Source organism: Lycorma delicatula, chromosome 1 (assembly GCF_047948215.1).
Source record: "Lycorma delicatula isolate Av1 chromosome 1, ASM4794821v1, whole genome shotgun sequence".
In the NCBI taxonomy this organism is placed as follows: domain Eukaryota; kingdom Metazoa; phylum Arthropoda; class Insecta; order Hemiptera; family Fulgoridae; genus Lycorma; species Lycorma delicatula.
In genome coordinates this window covers 391,892,674-391,909,692 of record NC_134455.1, presented here as the reverse complement: position 1 = coordinate 391,909,692, position 17,019 = coordinate 391,892,674, and the positions used below count along the sequence as shown (strand labels likewise).

At 32.9% G+C, this 17,019-nt stretch overlaps 1 protein-coding gene across 9 annotated transcripts in view; it reads left to right on the top strand.

Moving 5' to 3' along the window:
• LOC142317360 (uncharacterized) overlaps positions 1 to 17,019 on the top strand; it is a 418,387-nt gene that overhangs the window by 285,585 nt on the left and 115,783 nt on the right. For 5 of the 9 annotated variants that reach the window (XR_012754719.1, XM_075353855.1, XM_075353853.1 and 2 more), the window contains exons 1-4: positions 2,614 to 2,748; positions 6,056 to 6,112; positions 9,175 to 9,222; positions 15,208 to 15,255. Coding sequence is in view for 8 of the 9 variants with exons in the window: in XM_075353855.1 (XP_075209970.1) it covers positions 2,690 to 2,748; positions 6,056 to 6,112; positions 9,175 to 9,222; positions 15,208 to 15,255 (212 nt within the window). In the remaining variant the exon portion in view is untranslated. Of the gene's footprint in view, positions 1 to 2,613; positions 2,749 to 6,055; positions 6,113 to 9,174; positions 9,223 to 15,207; positions 15,256 to 17,019 lie in introns of those variants that run through there. The other 4 variants (XM_075353857.1, XM_075353856.1, XM_075353854.1 and 1 more) reach the window with 2 other exon arrangements.

Genomic DNA, 17,019 nt, shown 5'->3' with positions numbered 1-17,019 from the left:
TAACATATCAAGATAAACAATTCCATTAATTGTTTTTTCAGCAAAGAAGAAAGGCCCTATTACACGATTTTTCATCACGCCACACCAAACATTAACTTTAGGCGAATCGCGTTGTTTCTCGATAATTGCGTGTGGGTTTTCAGAGCCCCATATTCGTGAATTGTGAATTGTTAACGCATCCATTCACGTGGAATGTAGCTTCGTCTGTAAAAATTATATCGTCTAAAAACGATTCGTTTTCACTTATTCTGTCCGACATTTCAACAGCGAAATTGTAACGTTTACACCATCATCGGGTTTCAATTCCTGCATTATCTGGATTTTATAAACGTGTAATTTCAGTTTTTTACGTAAAACTTTGTGAACTGTTGTTTTTGGAATACCTAATTCGACGCTTCGACGGGGGATGGACTTCCCAGGACTTCTAATTGCCGATCGTCTAATTAGTTCAACCGTTTCGTCTGGTAAACTTGGTCTGCCGGTTGATTTCTGTTTCTTAACCGATCCGGTTTTTACGAATTGTTTAAACCAACGTGTAATGTAATTTTTGTGTGGCTGATCTCTTCCGAATTCACGTCTAAACGCACGTTAAACTAAAATTACGGATTTTAATTCGGCCATCAATAAAACACAATTTGCTTTGTCTTTATCTGAGAACATAGTAACTCGCTAAACTCACCGCAACAACAATACAAGAATTGACGTTGTGGTTACAACTGCTGATAAACAAAATTTTGGGTTGGAGGTTTTCAGGGATACCAATATAACATCTAGAAATTTCCCTACAAATAAATTTCACTCTAAAAATTGCTGAAACCGCACCATTCTTTTATGATAACGCTGTATAATGAAATAGGTATATAATCTTAGCAAGAAGCGTATCTGAATTAAAATGTGATCTGTGTAAAGTAAAAACCAAATAAAATTTTAATGTTTGAAAAGAAAACATTAAAAATATATCGATTGTATTTTGATGAAAATGAATCTTTATTTATTTAAGCAAATTACGATCAAGTGGTATCAGTTTTTTGTGAATATGTTAATTAATCGGGATCAAGATTTAATTTCCAAAGCTAAGGTCGGAAACTTCACCACTATAATGCACGTATTCTTTATCGAATCATAAGTTCCCATCAGTAGTGATAGTATAATAATTTGATTTTAGATGTGAAAACACATTCTGATTTGCAGAAAGTTACTGAAGGCGTACTTGCAGTTTAGATGGCTACTTAAATTCATATTGTATAACTTTATAATAATTACAAAACTCGTGTTATATAAACAGGAAATTCAGTATTACATTTTTTTGCTTTTAAATAGATAATACGGCATGAATTAAAGTAGCCATCTAATCTGAAATTATGCATTAAGGTTCGTTTTCCAGTATATTAGAACTAATAGCTATCTACCGAACAGAATGCAACAGTGCATCAAACCAGTCAAATGAGATGTAATAATGACACAAAGCTTCATTGTGTTCCTACAACATTTTATTATTAACTCACTTTTTATTTAAAAAATAAAAATTAAAAATCTACAAAACAGGCAAACTGTAATATACCTTAGATATAAAATTTCTTCAAACATTTGGAAAACCAACAAATTAAGTTATTATATTACTTATTATATTGTAATAAATTAATTTTTTTAATAAATAAACGTAATATATTTTTATACATTTAATATTTTAGACAATAATCAAATATAAAGCGATAACAAATTACATAAAATATCATCTATTTGCAAAAGAATTTTAACAATAAAATGATTTTTAATGCAGTCTTTAAAAATATGTTTTAAACAAACGCGTGGTATATTAAAATTAATAATTTATATGGTAGGAAATTCTGATTTCATCAAGGAAAAAGGCTTTTAAAAGTACTTATCATATTATTGTTTTAGAAAAATTTGATGTAAAAAAAAATTGTGTCAAATTTAAACCTTTAGACTACTTTAATTACGACAGCGTTGTAGTTCTAGTAAGAAGTAAAAGTAATTTATATTTTTACATTATTATCTTAAATGCATTATTTAAATAATTTTATATACATTTCGGTTATATATAATGAAATAGGTATATAATCTTAGCAAGAAGCGTATCTAATTAAAATGTTATCTGAGTAAAGTAAAACCCAAATAGAATTTTGATTCTTGAAAAGAAAAAATTAAAAATATAACGATTGCGTTTTGATGAAAATGAATCTTTATTTATTTAAGCAAAATACGATCAAGTGGAATCGGTTTTTATGAATATATTAATTAATCAATGCAACAGTGCATGAAACCAGTCAAATGAATAATAATAATGACACAAAGCATTATTGTGTTCCTACACACTTTATATAAATCTATTATAATTCCATGATTTTTATTTAAATAAACAGAGCCATCATGCAGAAAAATATAAATGTTAGGATAGTTGAAACATCTTGCTTTATCTGATGCAAAAGAAAACACCAACACGTTGAGTGTGTGCTTACTAGTTAAAATTCAACTTTAAATGTTTTTATTGAAACAACAATGGTTACTCACGTTTAATCTTAGTACTTACAGCGCATGACGACTGAACCCCTTTCCTTTACTATTTATAATGCCGCATAATAAAACTTCACTTTACAACTGAACATCTATTCACCCAGTTCTAGTACTCATAACCAAGTAACAGAGTAAAATTTTCTCTTTCAAAATTATGCGTGCTAAAATTTTTATTTTCAACCTCCTGATGTTTAAGGCAATAAATGCGTTCCTGTAAGTATTTATAATACATTAGTAATAAAATATTTAATCCATCATATTTCATAGGTGAATGAAAATATATCGTAGTCGATAAATCAATTATTCAGAAAACCAGTAGGGTCATATGATTTGGACTTTAATAGTGTATATTTTAAAATTTAATCTAAAATTAATAGATATAACTTCGTTATTGGTAAAAAGTAAGGTTTAACCATACTTAGTATTGAATTTACAGAGTCCTGTTTTTTGTGACGTAATATTTTATAACAATGGTTACATCATATTCTATAAGAAGATACTAAATGATTTCCTGAAATAAAATTTAAAAAATTGATTAAATTTTATTTTAGTATTTCATTTATCAAAATCGGGTTAACTTTTCTAAAAAATATTCGCATATAATAAACCGGTTTCTATTATTTCATGAATTTTTCATGTGATAAATAATTCACCATATGAGTCCAGGTTATGGGTAGAAAATAAAATGCAAATTTTGTAAAAATGCTAAATCCGGGATTAAATCTTAGCCAGGCTTTGCATAATATTTTTATCTCGTTTTTCCGCGCACCGATCTTTGGCTTTTTGAATATAACCCTATTAGAAGTTGAATTTTTTTAAGAGGAAAATTTTTAACGTGTTATATTAGAAAAAATTCATTCAATTCCTTAACAAATGGTTAGAGGTTAATTATTTTCTGTAACTGTTAAAACGGCGAATTTTGAATGAAACGCTTATTATACATAAGTATCATTTTCTTATGGTTTGATATTTTGAATCGTCTATTAAATTTCATTCTTTTAAATAGCAGAGTTATTTCTGAGGGTAAAATTTAGAAACAGCAGTTTACATGTAACATGTTGAGCGTAATGTTTCATAGTTAGCCCTAAATTTATAATTAATAAACATAAATAAATATATGTCTAATAAACGATTTATTTATGAACATTGCAAATGTATTTTATTTTGATATTGTTGTGGAGTTTCATATAAAATTAAAAAAAATTCCAGCACCAAATCTATGTTTGATTATCTATTTCAATACAATTTATAGAAGGACAGAACTTGTTTATACTAATCTTACTGAAAGACTACATTTGGATCAGGAAAACAAATTTACAAGTTTAAAATAATAGGTATCTTCTGTGTCTGCAATTTAAATATTTATAATTGGGCCACCGTATTTTAAGCACGTTCCACAAACGAATGCACTTTAAAAAGAATAAATTGTTAGATAACAGCGGAGAAGATTTTGAATTTAGATCATGAATCGAACGTTTCAAGGGACGAGAATCGAACTGACAGTTTACCTAGGATTGTATATATCAAATTTAATTGTAAACAGCAAAATAAATTACTGATTTTCCGAAACACGGATAAATCCTTATTCAAAAAACTAATTTTTATGATTAATCCTTGAGAAATAAATTTTTTGGGGAAAAAAATTCAAAAGCTTAAAATGAAAGAAAAGTCGAAACGATTTTTTAAGAAACTTTTCTGAAACTCCAAAATATGTTTCCCCAACTTATGAAACTATTTTTTGTGATTTACTTACTGCAAAGTTATTAATATCTGTCTATATTGATTGTTGTCCACTGTCTATTACGTGTAAAATGTAAATCACTGGCGTAGCGATCCGTGATCCAGTCAATAATGTGTAATTGTAATATATATATATATATTTAATTTCATTCTTATTATTTACTGTAACTGTTAAAACAGTGAGTTCTGAATCAAATGCTTATTTTATATAAGCATCATTTTCTTATGGTTTAAAACTGAAAAAAAATATCCATTTTGTTTGAAACAAAAAGGATATCTCTCTTCATTTTTAGTAAGGTTGAAATTTGGTAAAGAGATTATTTTATGATATATTTACGAATTGAAAAATACACGCAAAAATTCTTTTTTTTGTGAAGTACACGTTATATACTTAACATGTGTGTAAGCAAACACTTTCCTCACCATTCGTAATGTTTTTTTTTTTTTTTTAACGGACATTACACTACATATGTTAAAGCCTTTTCATCCAGCAATGAGAATAACAATGAACCAACAGTAGATATACTTACATTAAAATGTAGCCGTCTAAAATGTTTTTGCTTTGTGTAATACATAGTTGTGTTGTATCTGTTTAAATATTGTAGGTAGTCCTGAAAAGGGCAGACCGTTCGAATCAGACCTGGATGGATCTGATTAAAAAGAGAGCGGCAAAAGAAACTTGTTTCCAGCCTCCTATCCCTAATCGTCCTTGATGATCTTGTCTGTTTTTTAGAAAACGTGATTTGTGATGAGTGGAATGAAACCATCTACAGTAAACTTTTTCCAGTTAATAATACATATAATCGTGTATAACTGTGATAAGGTATAATTTGTATAACCGTGATGCTCCTCATGCAGGAATAACTGGCTAGCGGAATTATAATTTGCCTCTTGGTTAAAGGGCACACAAGGCTCACTCATAGATATCTCAAGATTCAGACTGTTGTAACATTTGAATTCGCAGTACTGCCAACTAGATGTACACCTTGATTCCTTGTGGAATGTGTATATATATATATATATATGTATTATTGATATTTTACAAAATCAATTATTTAATAGATATATCCACCACAGAAATTGTTAGTTTAAATGGGGAAAATTTATAAAAAATACTTACTCTTACAAAATAAAATTAACTAGTATGAATCAAAAATTCTTAGTGAATCAGTATTGATGAAAATCCAACATAGATAATTAAAAACATAACCGTTATTGAATAGCTTGAACATATTTTGTTTTTTGCAAGACAATTTAAATTGAAATTTTTATATTAAACAGAATCCGCCTAATGATTTGGTTTTTTTGCAATTATAACTAGAAAACTTGCTCTATTTTACTGTGTATATACAGTTACCGTTATGAATTTGCACAAAATAACCTAAAATATAATAAAATTGTATTAAAATACCAATATTTATATCGTGGATTCAGGTGTAAAATTCCGCCAGATAAAAATAATATAAAGAAGAAAATAAAGGCGTTCTGACCTCTGAGGAAGTTGTCAGTGGTTTGGGCTTTATTTTAATGTAATTTTGTTATTGATACATTACACAAAATATTAATAGATGTAGGTATATCTTTAAAAGGCATTTTCCAACTTTTGGATTTAGAAGTTGCCACATCACCTCTGAAGTTTATATCTTGCAGCATCCGGTTTCATTAGTCCATACATTCTGCAGGATTTTCTATTTTATCACTTTTACTGTTCAAATCTAAACTAATAAATTTTTCTGCTAATAATGCAGATTAATCTTGTCTAATTTTGTTTAAATTTCAGGGTATTAAAATCTAATGAATATACTGAATGTGAAAGGGATGAAACACTTTCATGTAGGTACGTAAGTCAGTTTATTTATTCATTTATTTCTACTTTTTTTAATAATGGTTACATTAAATGATTTTTCAAAAACATTAAAAAAATTATTCATAAAATTCTATTTCTATGAAACGAAGTAAAAAATATGAATCAGTAAACTTTTTAGTAAAAGTTGCGTCATATGTAACCAGTACGAACTAAATTCTCACATACATTTAATGCTTTACACATATTGGGATTTGAGCTGGAAAGATAAATACATACTGAGTTGCCTGTAACGCTATTGAATTTTGTTACAAAAGTATTCATCTCTTAGGCAGAAGCATTTTGGAAATCTGGAAATGATAAACATCTGTAGCGATTTTTCAAAATATTACACCTGTTCAAAGAATAGCTTATTAATTCTAGTGTGCAACTTCGTAAGAAAGATTTTTGTACTGAAGACATAGATAAATAGTTTTAAAATTTACTAGGTAATGAAATTTTAAAACGGTGAAACTGTTTTTGATTTGTGTAAGCTCAGTTTTCCTACCCTTTATTTTCACCATCAAAAATAAATCGGTTCTTGAATTTTACTCTACGTGATTTCATTCATGCTGTCTTTAATACGTCATTAATGGATGGCAAATCTTCATAGAAATGATAACTGAAAAAACAAAAACGTGGTTCACGCATATGTACTTCTTCTAATGTTGTATCATGTCCTCTATAAATTGGAAGATCGCAATATTCCTGTAACTCTGCAAGCCGTGGTTCGTGTCGATTTGTCTAACCGTACAGCTCTGTTTAACGATGCGCACCTAGTTGTGGAAAATTCCGTTACTAGGGGAAGCGTGCAGGGTTCCGTTTTCGGTACCCTGCTGTGGAACCTGGTAATCGACGATTTTCTGAGATTGACATTTCCAGACTGGGTCACGGACCAGGCTTTCGTCGATGACTGTCTCCTTTCAGTTCGTGGTAATTCACAACCACAGCTAGAAAACCGGGCGCAGGCGGCCTTGTCAACCGAAGAGGACTGGATGGACACTCAAAATTTAAAGATTTCTGCGCCAAAGACGAAGTTTATGCTTCTCGAGAGTACAGATAAATTACCGTACAGTCGTAACCCCCATATTGAGTATAAAGGCTGTGTAATCAGCCGAGTTAGAGTTCATAAGGACTTAGGTGTTTAGTTTGATGAAAAGTTACTGCTTAGCAACTACATTAGTAAGTAGCGGCGGACGCCGTCTCTGTGATGCACAAACATAAGAGGATTGCTCGGAAAGAATATGGGTTGACGGGCCGTCAAATGTACAGAGTGTACCGAGGTGTCTTTGAAAGCATGACTTCATACACGGCGCTCGTTTGGGCGCATAGATAGGATATGAATAGAGCACTTGTTCAAAATTTAAGGAATGCCTAACGCAGAGCCTTAATTGTATGCAGTGGTATTTTTAAAACAACGTCCTACAACGCTACCACCGTATTTGGAAAGGCTATTCCAATCAATTTAGTGGTGAAAATTCGGACAGCCATTGGGGATTGCAAAGAGGTCGCGATGCCGAGGTATTTGGAATGCGGTTTCGAGCTGGCCCACACCCAGAGCTGAACGGTGATCACAATGCACCAGATCTAAATTTCGTTCAGTTGCACACTTCCCGCCTGCTGAAGAGGCTGCAGAGCCTCGCGATGGAAGCATGGCAGCTGGAATTAAACACCACGACTAAGGGAAGATCCTTGTATAATTTTCTGCTAGATCTGAGCTGATGGTATGCCTCGAGCTCGTTTTTATGGGCAACGGGTACCCGGGTGCTCACCAACCATACTAATTTAAACCAATATCTCTTTTGGTACCGCCTGGCAGCTGATGAGCTGTGCGTCTGCGGGGAGGTTCAGTCAAATGAACACCCTATATTTGACTGCCCTACTCTTAGGGGGGCCAGACACCTGGCCAACTTGAAACTTAGAGGTCAAGAGGAACTACTTGGCTACTTTCAAGCGGCGAATGAATGTGGCGAGAGCCGCATTGTCGTACCGTGTGGGAGTTCTTTGATGCGGTTGCTATGTTCAACCAACATCAGTCCTTTATCTAAGGGAAATACTCCTACCGCACTGCTGTGTGAAGCTAACTTAGAGATATATATATAGCTGACCAACAGCCAATTAAGGCTCCGAGCGCTTTAATATGGTGGACAGATACTTGCTGGCATTCAGCAACCTAGGCGTGGCAGCGAATTGCTGTTTAGACGAAGTAAATTTTAATTTATGGATAGCATATATGTTTTTAGTAGTTGACGGGGTGCGCCTACCTATTTTAGTAAATATTTGACAAGCGAGCGTTTGGAACAGGTAAGCCGGTTGCGTATGGCACCGCGCTTAGTCGGCTCACGCTGTTTGGTAAGCTCTGGGAGCTATTTAGGACAGTGATCGCTTAACTGTTTGGAGGCTCAGTAGCCTTTTGTGGCACAGACATTTGGTCTTACGCTTTAGGGCCTCTGATTGGGGTGGTAGCGGAAGAAATGCCAAGTAAAGCAATCTAATGTTTTATTAAAATATCAACTATGTTATGTAATCAAGAAAAAAAAAATTACAAATGAATTCATGTTGTTTTTATGATATAGATCGTGAACTAAATTATGTGTTTTCTTTCTTCCTGCAATTCATTACGAGATTTGTTATTGCACAGAGGTTAAAAAGCATAAATCTTAACTTATATTTTAGCTTCATTCAGTGACAAGTGACTAACAATTCATCTATTGCGCCGTTGATAATTATTAAATAGTTAAAATTAAAAAGAAAGGTAAGTTAAAAAATATTTTATTACATAAATCGATTTTTATTTGATAAAAAAAAAAATTTAAAGAGTTCATTAAATCGTTTTTTAATTACTGGTAAAACTGTAATATTTGATAAACAATCAGGTCATACCAACCTTTTTTCAAAGGACGGCAAATATTTAACACGATAATTTACAAAATTCTACAGGAATACAGAAAATATAATACAAAATAAAATGTTGGTAATATCTACAATAATGTTTAGGTTAATTTTAGTAGTTACTGATTAGTATCTATATTGTAAACATTAATTTTTCATTACAGTTGTGAATCGATGGACAATTGTGTGATAAAGGACATAATACCCACAAAGTAAGTATTCTGTCAAAAATAGTTATTTTACCTAAAGTAGAACACGTAAGACCACCGCCGAAATGTAAAAAACAGCCAGTTATAAAGTGGCTATTCTCTTCTACTAAAATGGAAATTAAACTTTAAACGAAAATTAGATAGTTTACAAAAATATTTTGGATGCGGCATACATCTATCAATGCAAAAGAAAAAAAACCGGTGGAAATGTGCTCATGTTTTCTTTTTATTAGGCAATAGAAGTTGAAGATAATAAATATTGGTACGAAAATCCCATAAAAAGAATCGTTCATTGTTCAATGGGATATACCCCATACTATTAATTTGTGTTAACGACAGAAAATTTCCTTTCCCTAAACTAAGTCATGAAGAGAACATTGGCACGATTCTTAATGAGAAATCTCATAAAGCCAAGATTAATTTCTATTTCTGTTACCAGCAACAAAACATAGCTCGCTTTCATAAGATAGATAGAAAATCCACTCTAAGTGTTGGAGATTCTGCGTTGGTACCATTTTGAACTATGCAGTTTTCTCAATAGGAATGAAAAATTGAAAACTCCCTTTTATTATTTAGAATTACAAAATACTTTCTTATATTAAAAACTTATGGAAAAGTCGGAAAAATTTACTTGTTTGTTGTTTTATGTATAGAGGTTAGGTAGTTCTGGACCATATTGATTTAATTATTCACCGAAAGAGCTCACTGCCACCACGTTTCTAGCCTAGCGGGAAATTCCTAAAATTCTTCAATATAGTTCCGCTACCTTCAACGCAGTAGACACAAACCAGGTCAAAATTGTCGCGTCGTTCCTTAATAGAAGTGCCACATTTATCGTTTATGAAGACGTGTAATGAGTCGAGGATATACAATGCCATTCTGAACGTAGAAAAAAGATGTGTTCAATTTTGAAAGATATGTAAACTTTACGACAATGCAGAAGGGAAAATACATCTGCTGTTAATATTGACAAGATAAGATTAGAGAAAGTTCACTTTTATAATTTATTCCACGAAATAAGGAAAGACAAAGAGATATTTTATAAATATTCTATATTACTTAGATATTAACAGCTAATTTTCAAATCTTCTCATGATCATAAAAAATTAATTGAAAATAAAACACTGATAAACTACACACCACCAGAAGAGAAAATTTCATGAAATTAAAAAAAAATTTGGATCCAATTTAATCAAAAAAAGTAAACAAAGGAAGATATGAAAAATAATATGCTTAAAAAACTGCTTTATCTGATGGGAAATCCTACGACGGTACATCCATGTATCTCTTGGAGTACTGGTAACCTAGAACAATCACCTTATCCGATCAAAATATCTGTGTCGGGATTCAATTTATATGAGTTTTTATAAACGCGTTAATCTTACTGTATTTTCAGACCAACTGAAAAAACCGACTCGATTAGAATTTCGATAGTTGCTTTGGATAAAACCGTTATCTGTACCGAAGGCGTAACATGCTATCAATTATCAACTCGTGCTCTCAATTTTACGATTCGGATTGAAATTTCATCACTGTGGTTCAGAATAAATCTTATTAGATTTAGACAGACTAATATCAAGAATATTAAGATTCTCTGGAATGGAATGGAATGCAAAGTTGGCAGGAGTTTATTACTCCCTACTCCATCGCAGAATCTGGACAGAGTCCCTTGCTGCTGGATCATTCTAATCGGGCTTGTTTTTTTTAAAAGGGTTAATTTTAAATAGCGGGTCTAATTTTTTCAAGTTTTGTTTATTATTATTTAGTGTTTTAAGGACGGATTTAATTGCATTCCAATCCGTTGTTAAACCAGCGTTATCGAACCCATTTTACGGGCCGACCGCGGAAGGCTAGGCTTATAAAGCCTGTCCTCCCGACGTAATTCCCCTTCAGACGGTCCACTGAAGTCCTTTCGGTGCTAACTTTTTAATAGGCTAGCAGGAATACGCCACAACGGGGCACTACCTGTAAGGAGGGAGCAATGCGTCCCCTTTTCCGGAGGAGTCGCTATTGCTGGGTTATTTTATCTTTCTTGTAAGTTTTGAAAAGGAGAGGTTGTGTAGAAGCTCTTCATCCGCTTCTGGTATGGCTGCCCTTCAGGACGCATCTCTGCTGGGCTCTGTTCCGGACTCCAGTCCGTGATGTTGAGACGAGTGGCTGGTCTTCCTTCTTCTTCTTCTTCATCTTCTCCCTCTTCTTCTTCCGAAGACCTCTTTGTTCTTCTTTGGCCTGCACTTTCCAAGAATTGGTAGTAACCGAAGTTACATACCATTAACCTTGAAATTCCCGAGGCCCCGAAGGGCTGAACGGGGGAAAGTGCAGGTTTCTTCGTTCTTCTGTGCTGTCAGTGGCTGCTGGGCAGGTGGCTGCTGGGCTTGCGACTGCTGAGCTGATGGCTGCTGGGCTCGTTCCCTCTTTCTTCTTTCTTGAAAGGAAAGGAAGGTAATAGGGAACTTACAATGGTGACACCTACTCGCGATCGCGGTTTGGGGGAGGCGATTTTCTGGAAAGAAGTAAACAGAAATTATTCACTCCACGTAATTATTAACCTTCAGACACACGTGTGTCTGAGAAGGGGTTGGGGGGACCGCGTGGCCGCAGTGAAGAAACCATTTGTTTTTGTGGTGGCTGTTGGTATCTGCAACAAAAGAAGCAGAACACACACGAAAAAAAAAAAAAAAAATTAATTAATTTTTACTTTTCTTTCGACTGGCAGGATGAGACGGCACGACGAGTCGTTCCACATCCACGTTTCTCCCGTTTCTGAAACAAGAGAAACAGAACAAAACACACGCGGAGAAAAAAAAAAATTTTGACCGCGTTTTTGTTTTATGCGCGACTTACCGTGTTTGACGTCTTCAAACTATATAACTCGCGAAAACTATTCACTCGCGACCCCGGAAACGCGTCTGACGCACTATTCCGTTTATGGCTCATGCGATATGGAGGCCCCTAAGCCTGGTTTGTCGATTTTCGGCTACCGCACCGCACCATCACGGTGGTTCGTCCAGTACGGCGTGAGGCCGCTTACTTACAACTGTCGGAGTTGGGTCCTCTCTGCAGATGTCCCGAAGATGACTGTGTTCGGACACAGCCGCTCTCCCGAACAGTCTGCGCGCCTGCGCCACCCCCACTAAGATTCTCCGTATAAATATTCACGTCTAAGAAATAAACCGAATAACTTGAAATATTTTTTCCAACGATTCACCGGGTTTTGCATGGTTTTTTTTTCTGAACACTGGATATTTCTGAGCAACGTAATAATAAACTTCCTGAATCATTTTGTAGAATTGCATATAAAATCGGGGAATCTCAATTTCTGTTAAAGACTACCTTCTCAAAAAAGTTGAAAAATCCATATTTTCATGGAAGAAATTAATATTGAATGCTGTCCAATTCAGTGTTATAATCTAAAATCAATTTTATTGATCATGCATAGATTTCCTTCTGGTACTTTTAAAACCCTAATACATACACCATTGGTAATCTTTGAAATTGTCAATAAATTGAACGCAATAATGTGTCGTGATTTTAATGTGAATTATCGAGCTCTGTAACGAAGGATTATTAATTTGAATAAGTAGGACTGAATATTTAGATCTTCCAGTCAGCTACAACAATGTACCTTTACCACCTGCGCTGATTCTCTATATTCCCACTATATTTATCGGCGAGGTTGTAGCTTAATTACTTGATTTTTAATAAAGCTAAAAAAACTTACGGGTAGTTTTATTTCACAATCGATTATCTTTTTATTATTTCAAGCCGTTTGATTACATTTAGCATAAAAATCCAAATCAGCCGCTATCGAGTACAGTGAACCTAATTAAATGCATGTATATAATGTATTGTATTGTATTTTATGTATATAAATGTATTGTATATAATGATACAAGGTCTGTTCAAAAAAATACGTAGACTAACGTCATAAAACAAAATCTACTTTATTTAGAAGTTACTTGTCTGGCTCCCCTTCAAAGTACTCTCCGCCCCGACACACGCACTTATCCCAACGGTGTTTTCACTTTTCGAAACAGTCCTGGAACGCTTCTTTGGTGATGTTCTTCAGTTGCTTCGCCGCATTTGCCTCAATCAGGGAATCATCTCAAATCTTCTTCCTTTCATAGGCCTTTTGAGTTTTAGGAACGAGAAGAAGTCACAAGGAGCTAGGTCAGGTGAGTATTGAGGGTGAGCAAAACAGCGATCGAGTGTTTGGCCAAAAACTCACGAGTTCTGAGGACTGAATGGGCTGAAGCTGTTGTCATGATAAAAAAAAATCAGTCACCACTCTTCCACATTTCTGCCCATTTCCGCCGGTTAGCGTTCCGCAGACGTTTGAGAACTTCAATGAACTTCTCTGATGGTCGCCGTCAATTTGACCAAACTAGGGTGTTGATTTTGTCTACATGTGTGTCGTCAGTTGACATGGAACGACACCCAAGACGCTCATCGTCTTCATACAATAAGTATAGTATTAGGTTTTTTTTAGCACTCAACTCACTGTGAATATTGAGGCAAAATTAATACTTGAAAGCGTAAAATATTTAACGGCTCAGTATTATTTTGTAGATTAACATCTCTTTTCGAAACTGTTTTGCACGGAAAAAATATTATCGTGAATCTTTTATCCTAATTTTATATCAGTTCTAATTTTATCTGTTTATAATTTTTTTTTTTAAATTGTTTAACAGTTTTTTCTAAACTGTTATGTTATGTTCCTTCTTAAAACTGTTATGGTGAATGAAATTCACATGGAAGTGTACGTATTTATAACAGGAAAATAAATAAACAATCTTCCGAGTAACGGCAAACATCATGTTACACTAAAAAAAATACTTAAAAGAAATAGTCGCGTGAGGAATGTATTTTTTGATACCAGCTAATGAGCAATTATTACAAAATATTGCAGACCTGCAACTTACTCCTTCAGTTGAAGACCCGCGTAAAAATTTAGCTTTCAGTCACAAAAAACTCTAATTTGTATCATGATATTTCTATTGTACCCTCAGTTGCATCTTCTAACTTTTATCTAAATATTTTACAATTCATTTATATAATTTAAATAAGTAAGACAAGATAGTAATGTTTTACTTGAACTTGTTCATAATATGACAAGTCGGGTAAAGAATTGTACAGCATTTATTAAAGTCAACTAACATTCCACACGTAAATAAATTAAAAAGTCACGAGAGTCCAATTCCTATTATTATTTGTTACTGTAAAACAACATAATACGCTTATTGTCGTATATAGGTACTATTAAATAATATTAATAATTCTTTAGGGATATTATATCCACCAGTAGGACTGGAGCATATTTTTTTTTATTTTATTAATTATTCAATGCCTGATTATTTTTGACAGTATTGGCTGAATTATAATTTTTTGTTTAGCTTTTTCCGCGATTATAACATATTGCTCCAACAAATAATTGAAATATATTTTCAGTGACAATTTCATATGATTCTTGAACTCTTTAGTTCAACTCTTCTTGTTGCTTTAGTTAATGATCCGATATTTTTTGCGATGATGCTTTTAATCGTACAAAATATATCTAAAAACTAGATTAAATATTTTTGGTACCTCATCTTATTACTCATCAGTTTTTTATTTATGCTTTGTGGATATTTCTATTTTAATGTAATAGTTTATCTTCATGTCGGTTAAATTCTTCCTTAATATTTCTGTTAAATTAATAAGAAATTTATCCTTTTTTAAAGTAAACAATTAATAAGAGTTCAAACAAGAATAAATATCTGTTTTCTTCTTGGAAAGTATGAGTGAGGAAAACTGGAAACACTAGAAAAGTACTGCAGCATTCTTTAGCATAATATTCTAGTGAGCAGGATTATAATGATGAGGATGAGCTAAGGAATTGGAAAATTTAAGCATTAATTTCTATTCGCAAAGAATTTTTTCAAATTTTGGCCAATGAGCCTGAATTGAAAATGAGTAAATTTTTTTATAGCCTAAATTACTTTATTACAGGAATTTAAAAAGTGCGTTTGACCTTCTAAAAATTTCCTTTTTCACACTGTGAGTAAACATAGTTACTTATTTATTTATAATCTAATTATTCAATATTTACTCTAAAATTATTTAAAGAAGAATTTTTTAGTTTTATTTGTTTAAATATTAAGTGGTTTTCTAACAACTATTTTACTACGTAACAAGGATTACGTAGCCCAATCTTACTACGGAAATAATTGAAAATTTTTTCACCGGCTCAGTAGACCAGAATTCTTTCTTAGGTTTTAGGTATTAGATGTTAAGTGTTATTGGTAAAAGACAATGTAGTAGTGGAAATACAGATTTCCGTTTTAAATTAACATTAAATATAGACTTAATAATGATACTGAATTAATTTGTTTATTGTACGGGGGGGGGGGGATATCTGTAAAATTTCTTTACCAGAAGATAGTTTCAAGATGCATTTTGTACAATGCGTTGAATTGAATTGGCAGAAACCGTACATTTGAAGCTTATGATATCAGGAATTGATGAAAAAAATTAGTTTGAAGTATTTCTTTTAACTTGGCTTTTTATGTCTTTAAGAGTGAATTTAAATATTCCAGAATCCTACACGTAAATTAATAATAACTCTTAAATTGTATTTACATTTAAAATTGGTTTTATATACAGTTTGTAGTTTATATATGTAAAATAAAAGGTGTAAATTGAAAATAAATTTAACATGTGGTATTCTATTAATTAAATAGTCACCAACATATTTCCCAGAAATTCAAATGTTATCAAATTTCATACCTTTGACTTTATTTATCATTCCGAATAATTTACATGAATTAAAAACAAAACAATTTTAAATATTTTTTACGACATACATATATACAAAAATTCCTGATAAAAATCTTGGAAACCTCAAAAATAAAGAAAACTCTTGAATAAAAAATAAAACAAAACTAATCTTCAGTAGTAGAAAACTAAATAGAAAAAATCTTGTAATTGTTACAACCAAAATTTTAAACTGAAAAAGATTAAAAATTATAAAAACCTCCGATTTAAATGACAGTACGCATCAACCGGTTTACGTGCACACACAGATGTGCTTCCTAGTAAACATCAGCGCTGATGACATATTCGTGAGAATATGTCATCATATGTCATACGGAGAGCTGTGTATCAGTATCAAAGAGGTGTAGAAGGCAGAGGAGGAGGAATTGAAGAGCACTCTGCATAGTAAAGTGGCCGGCCTCCAAGTTGATAATTAATCAAAAAGGAGGTAGGACGGCAGTTGTCCACGTACATGGACATCAAGATCAAGATCTCCGAACAAGAAATTCATCAGCAATGGCGAAAGTAGTAGGAGAGGCAGAGGATTTTAAAATCACGTTGGTGCTACCGGCGTATGACTAAACTAAAAAGGCCACGGTTAACAGAAGCCAACATGCGCAAAGCCGTTGACAGACGAACAAATTAAGATAGGGTGGGTACACTGATATTGACCGTGGGTCCACTGTGTATGATATTGACCGTAACCTTACCGATGAGAATGTCTTTTCCATCATTAGAGAACAGAACACTGATTTGGATGAACCCGCCATCCGCAGAGACTGAAGGCTTCTCTTTAAGACGTGCAGGCGTGATACTCAGAAATATTCCGGAGTTTTGAAAGTGGGTTCTAGCCTCTTTAAAAAATTTACGTCTGCAGGCAGATTGATTATCGATTTTTTGTCCTGCTAAGGAAAAGAGTACGTGGATGTTCAAAGATGTTTCAAGTGCTGCAGATGTGATCACGGGAATAAATTTTCTAATTTGGTTTTGTGTGTCCGCATTGTGGTG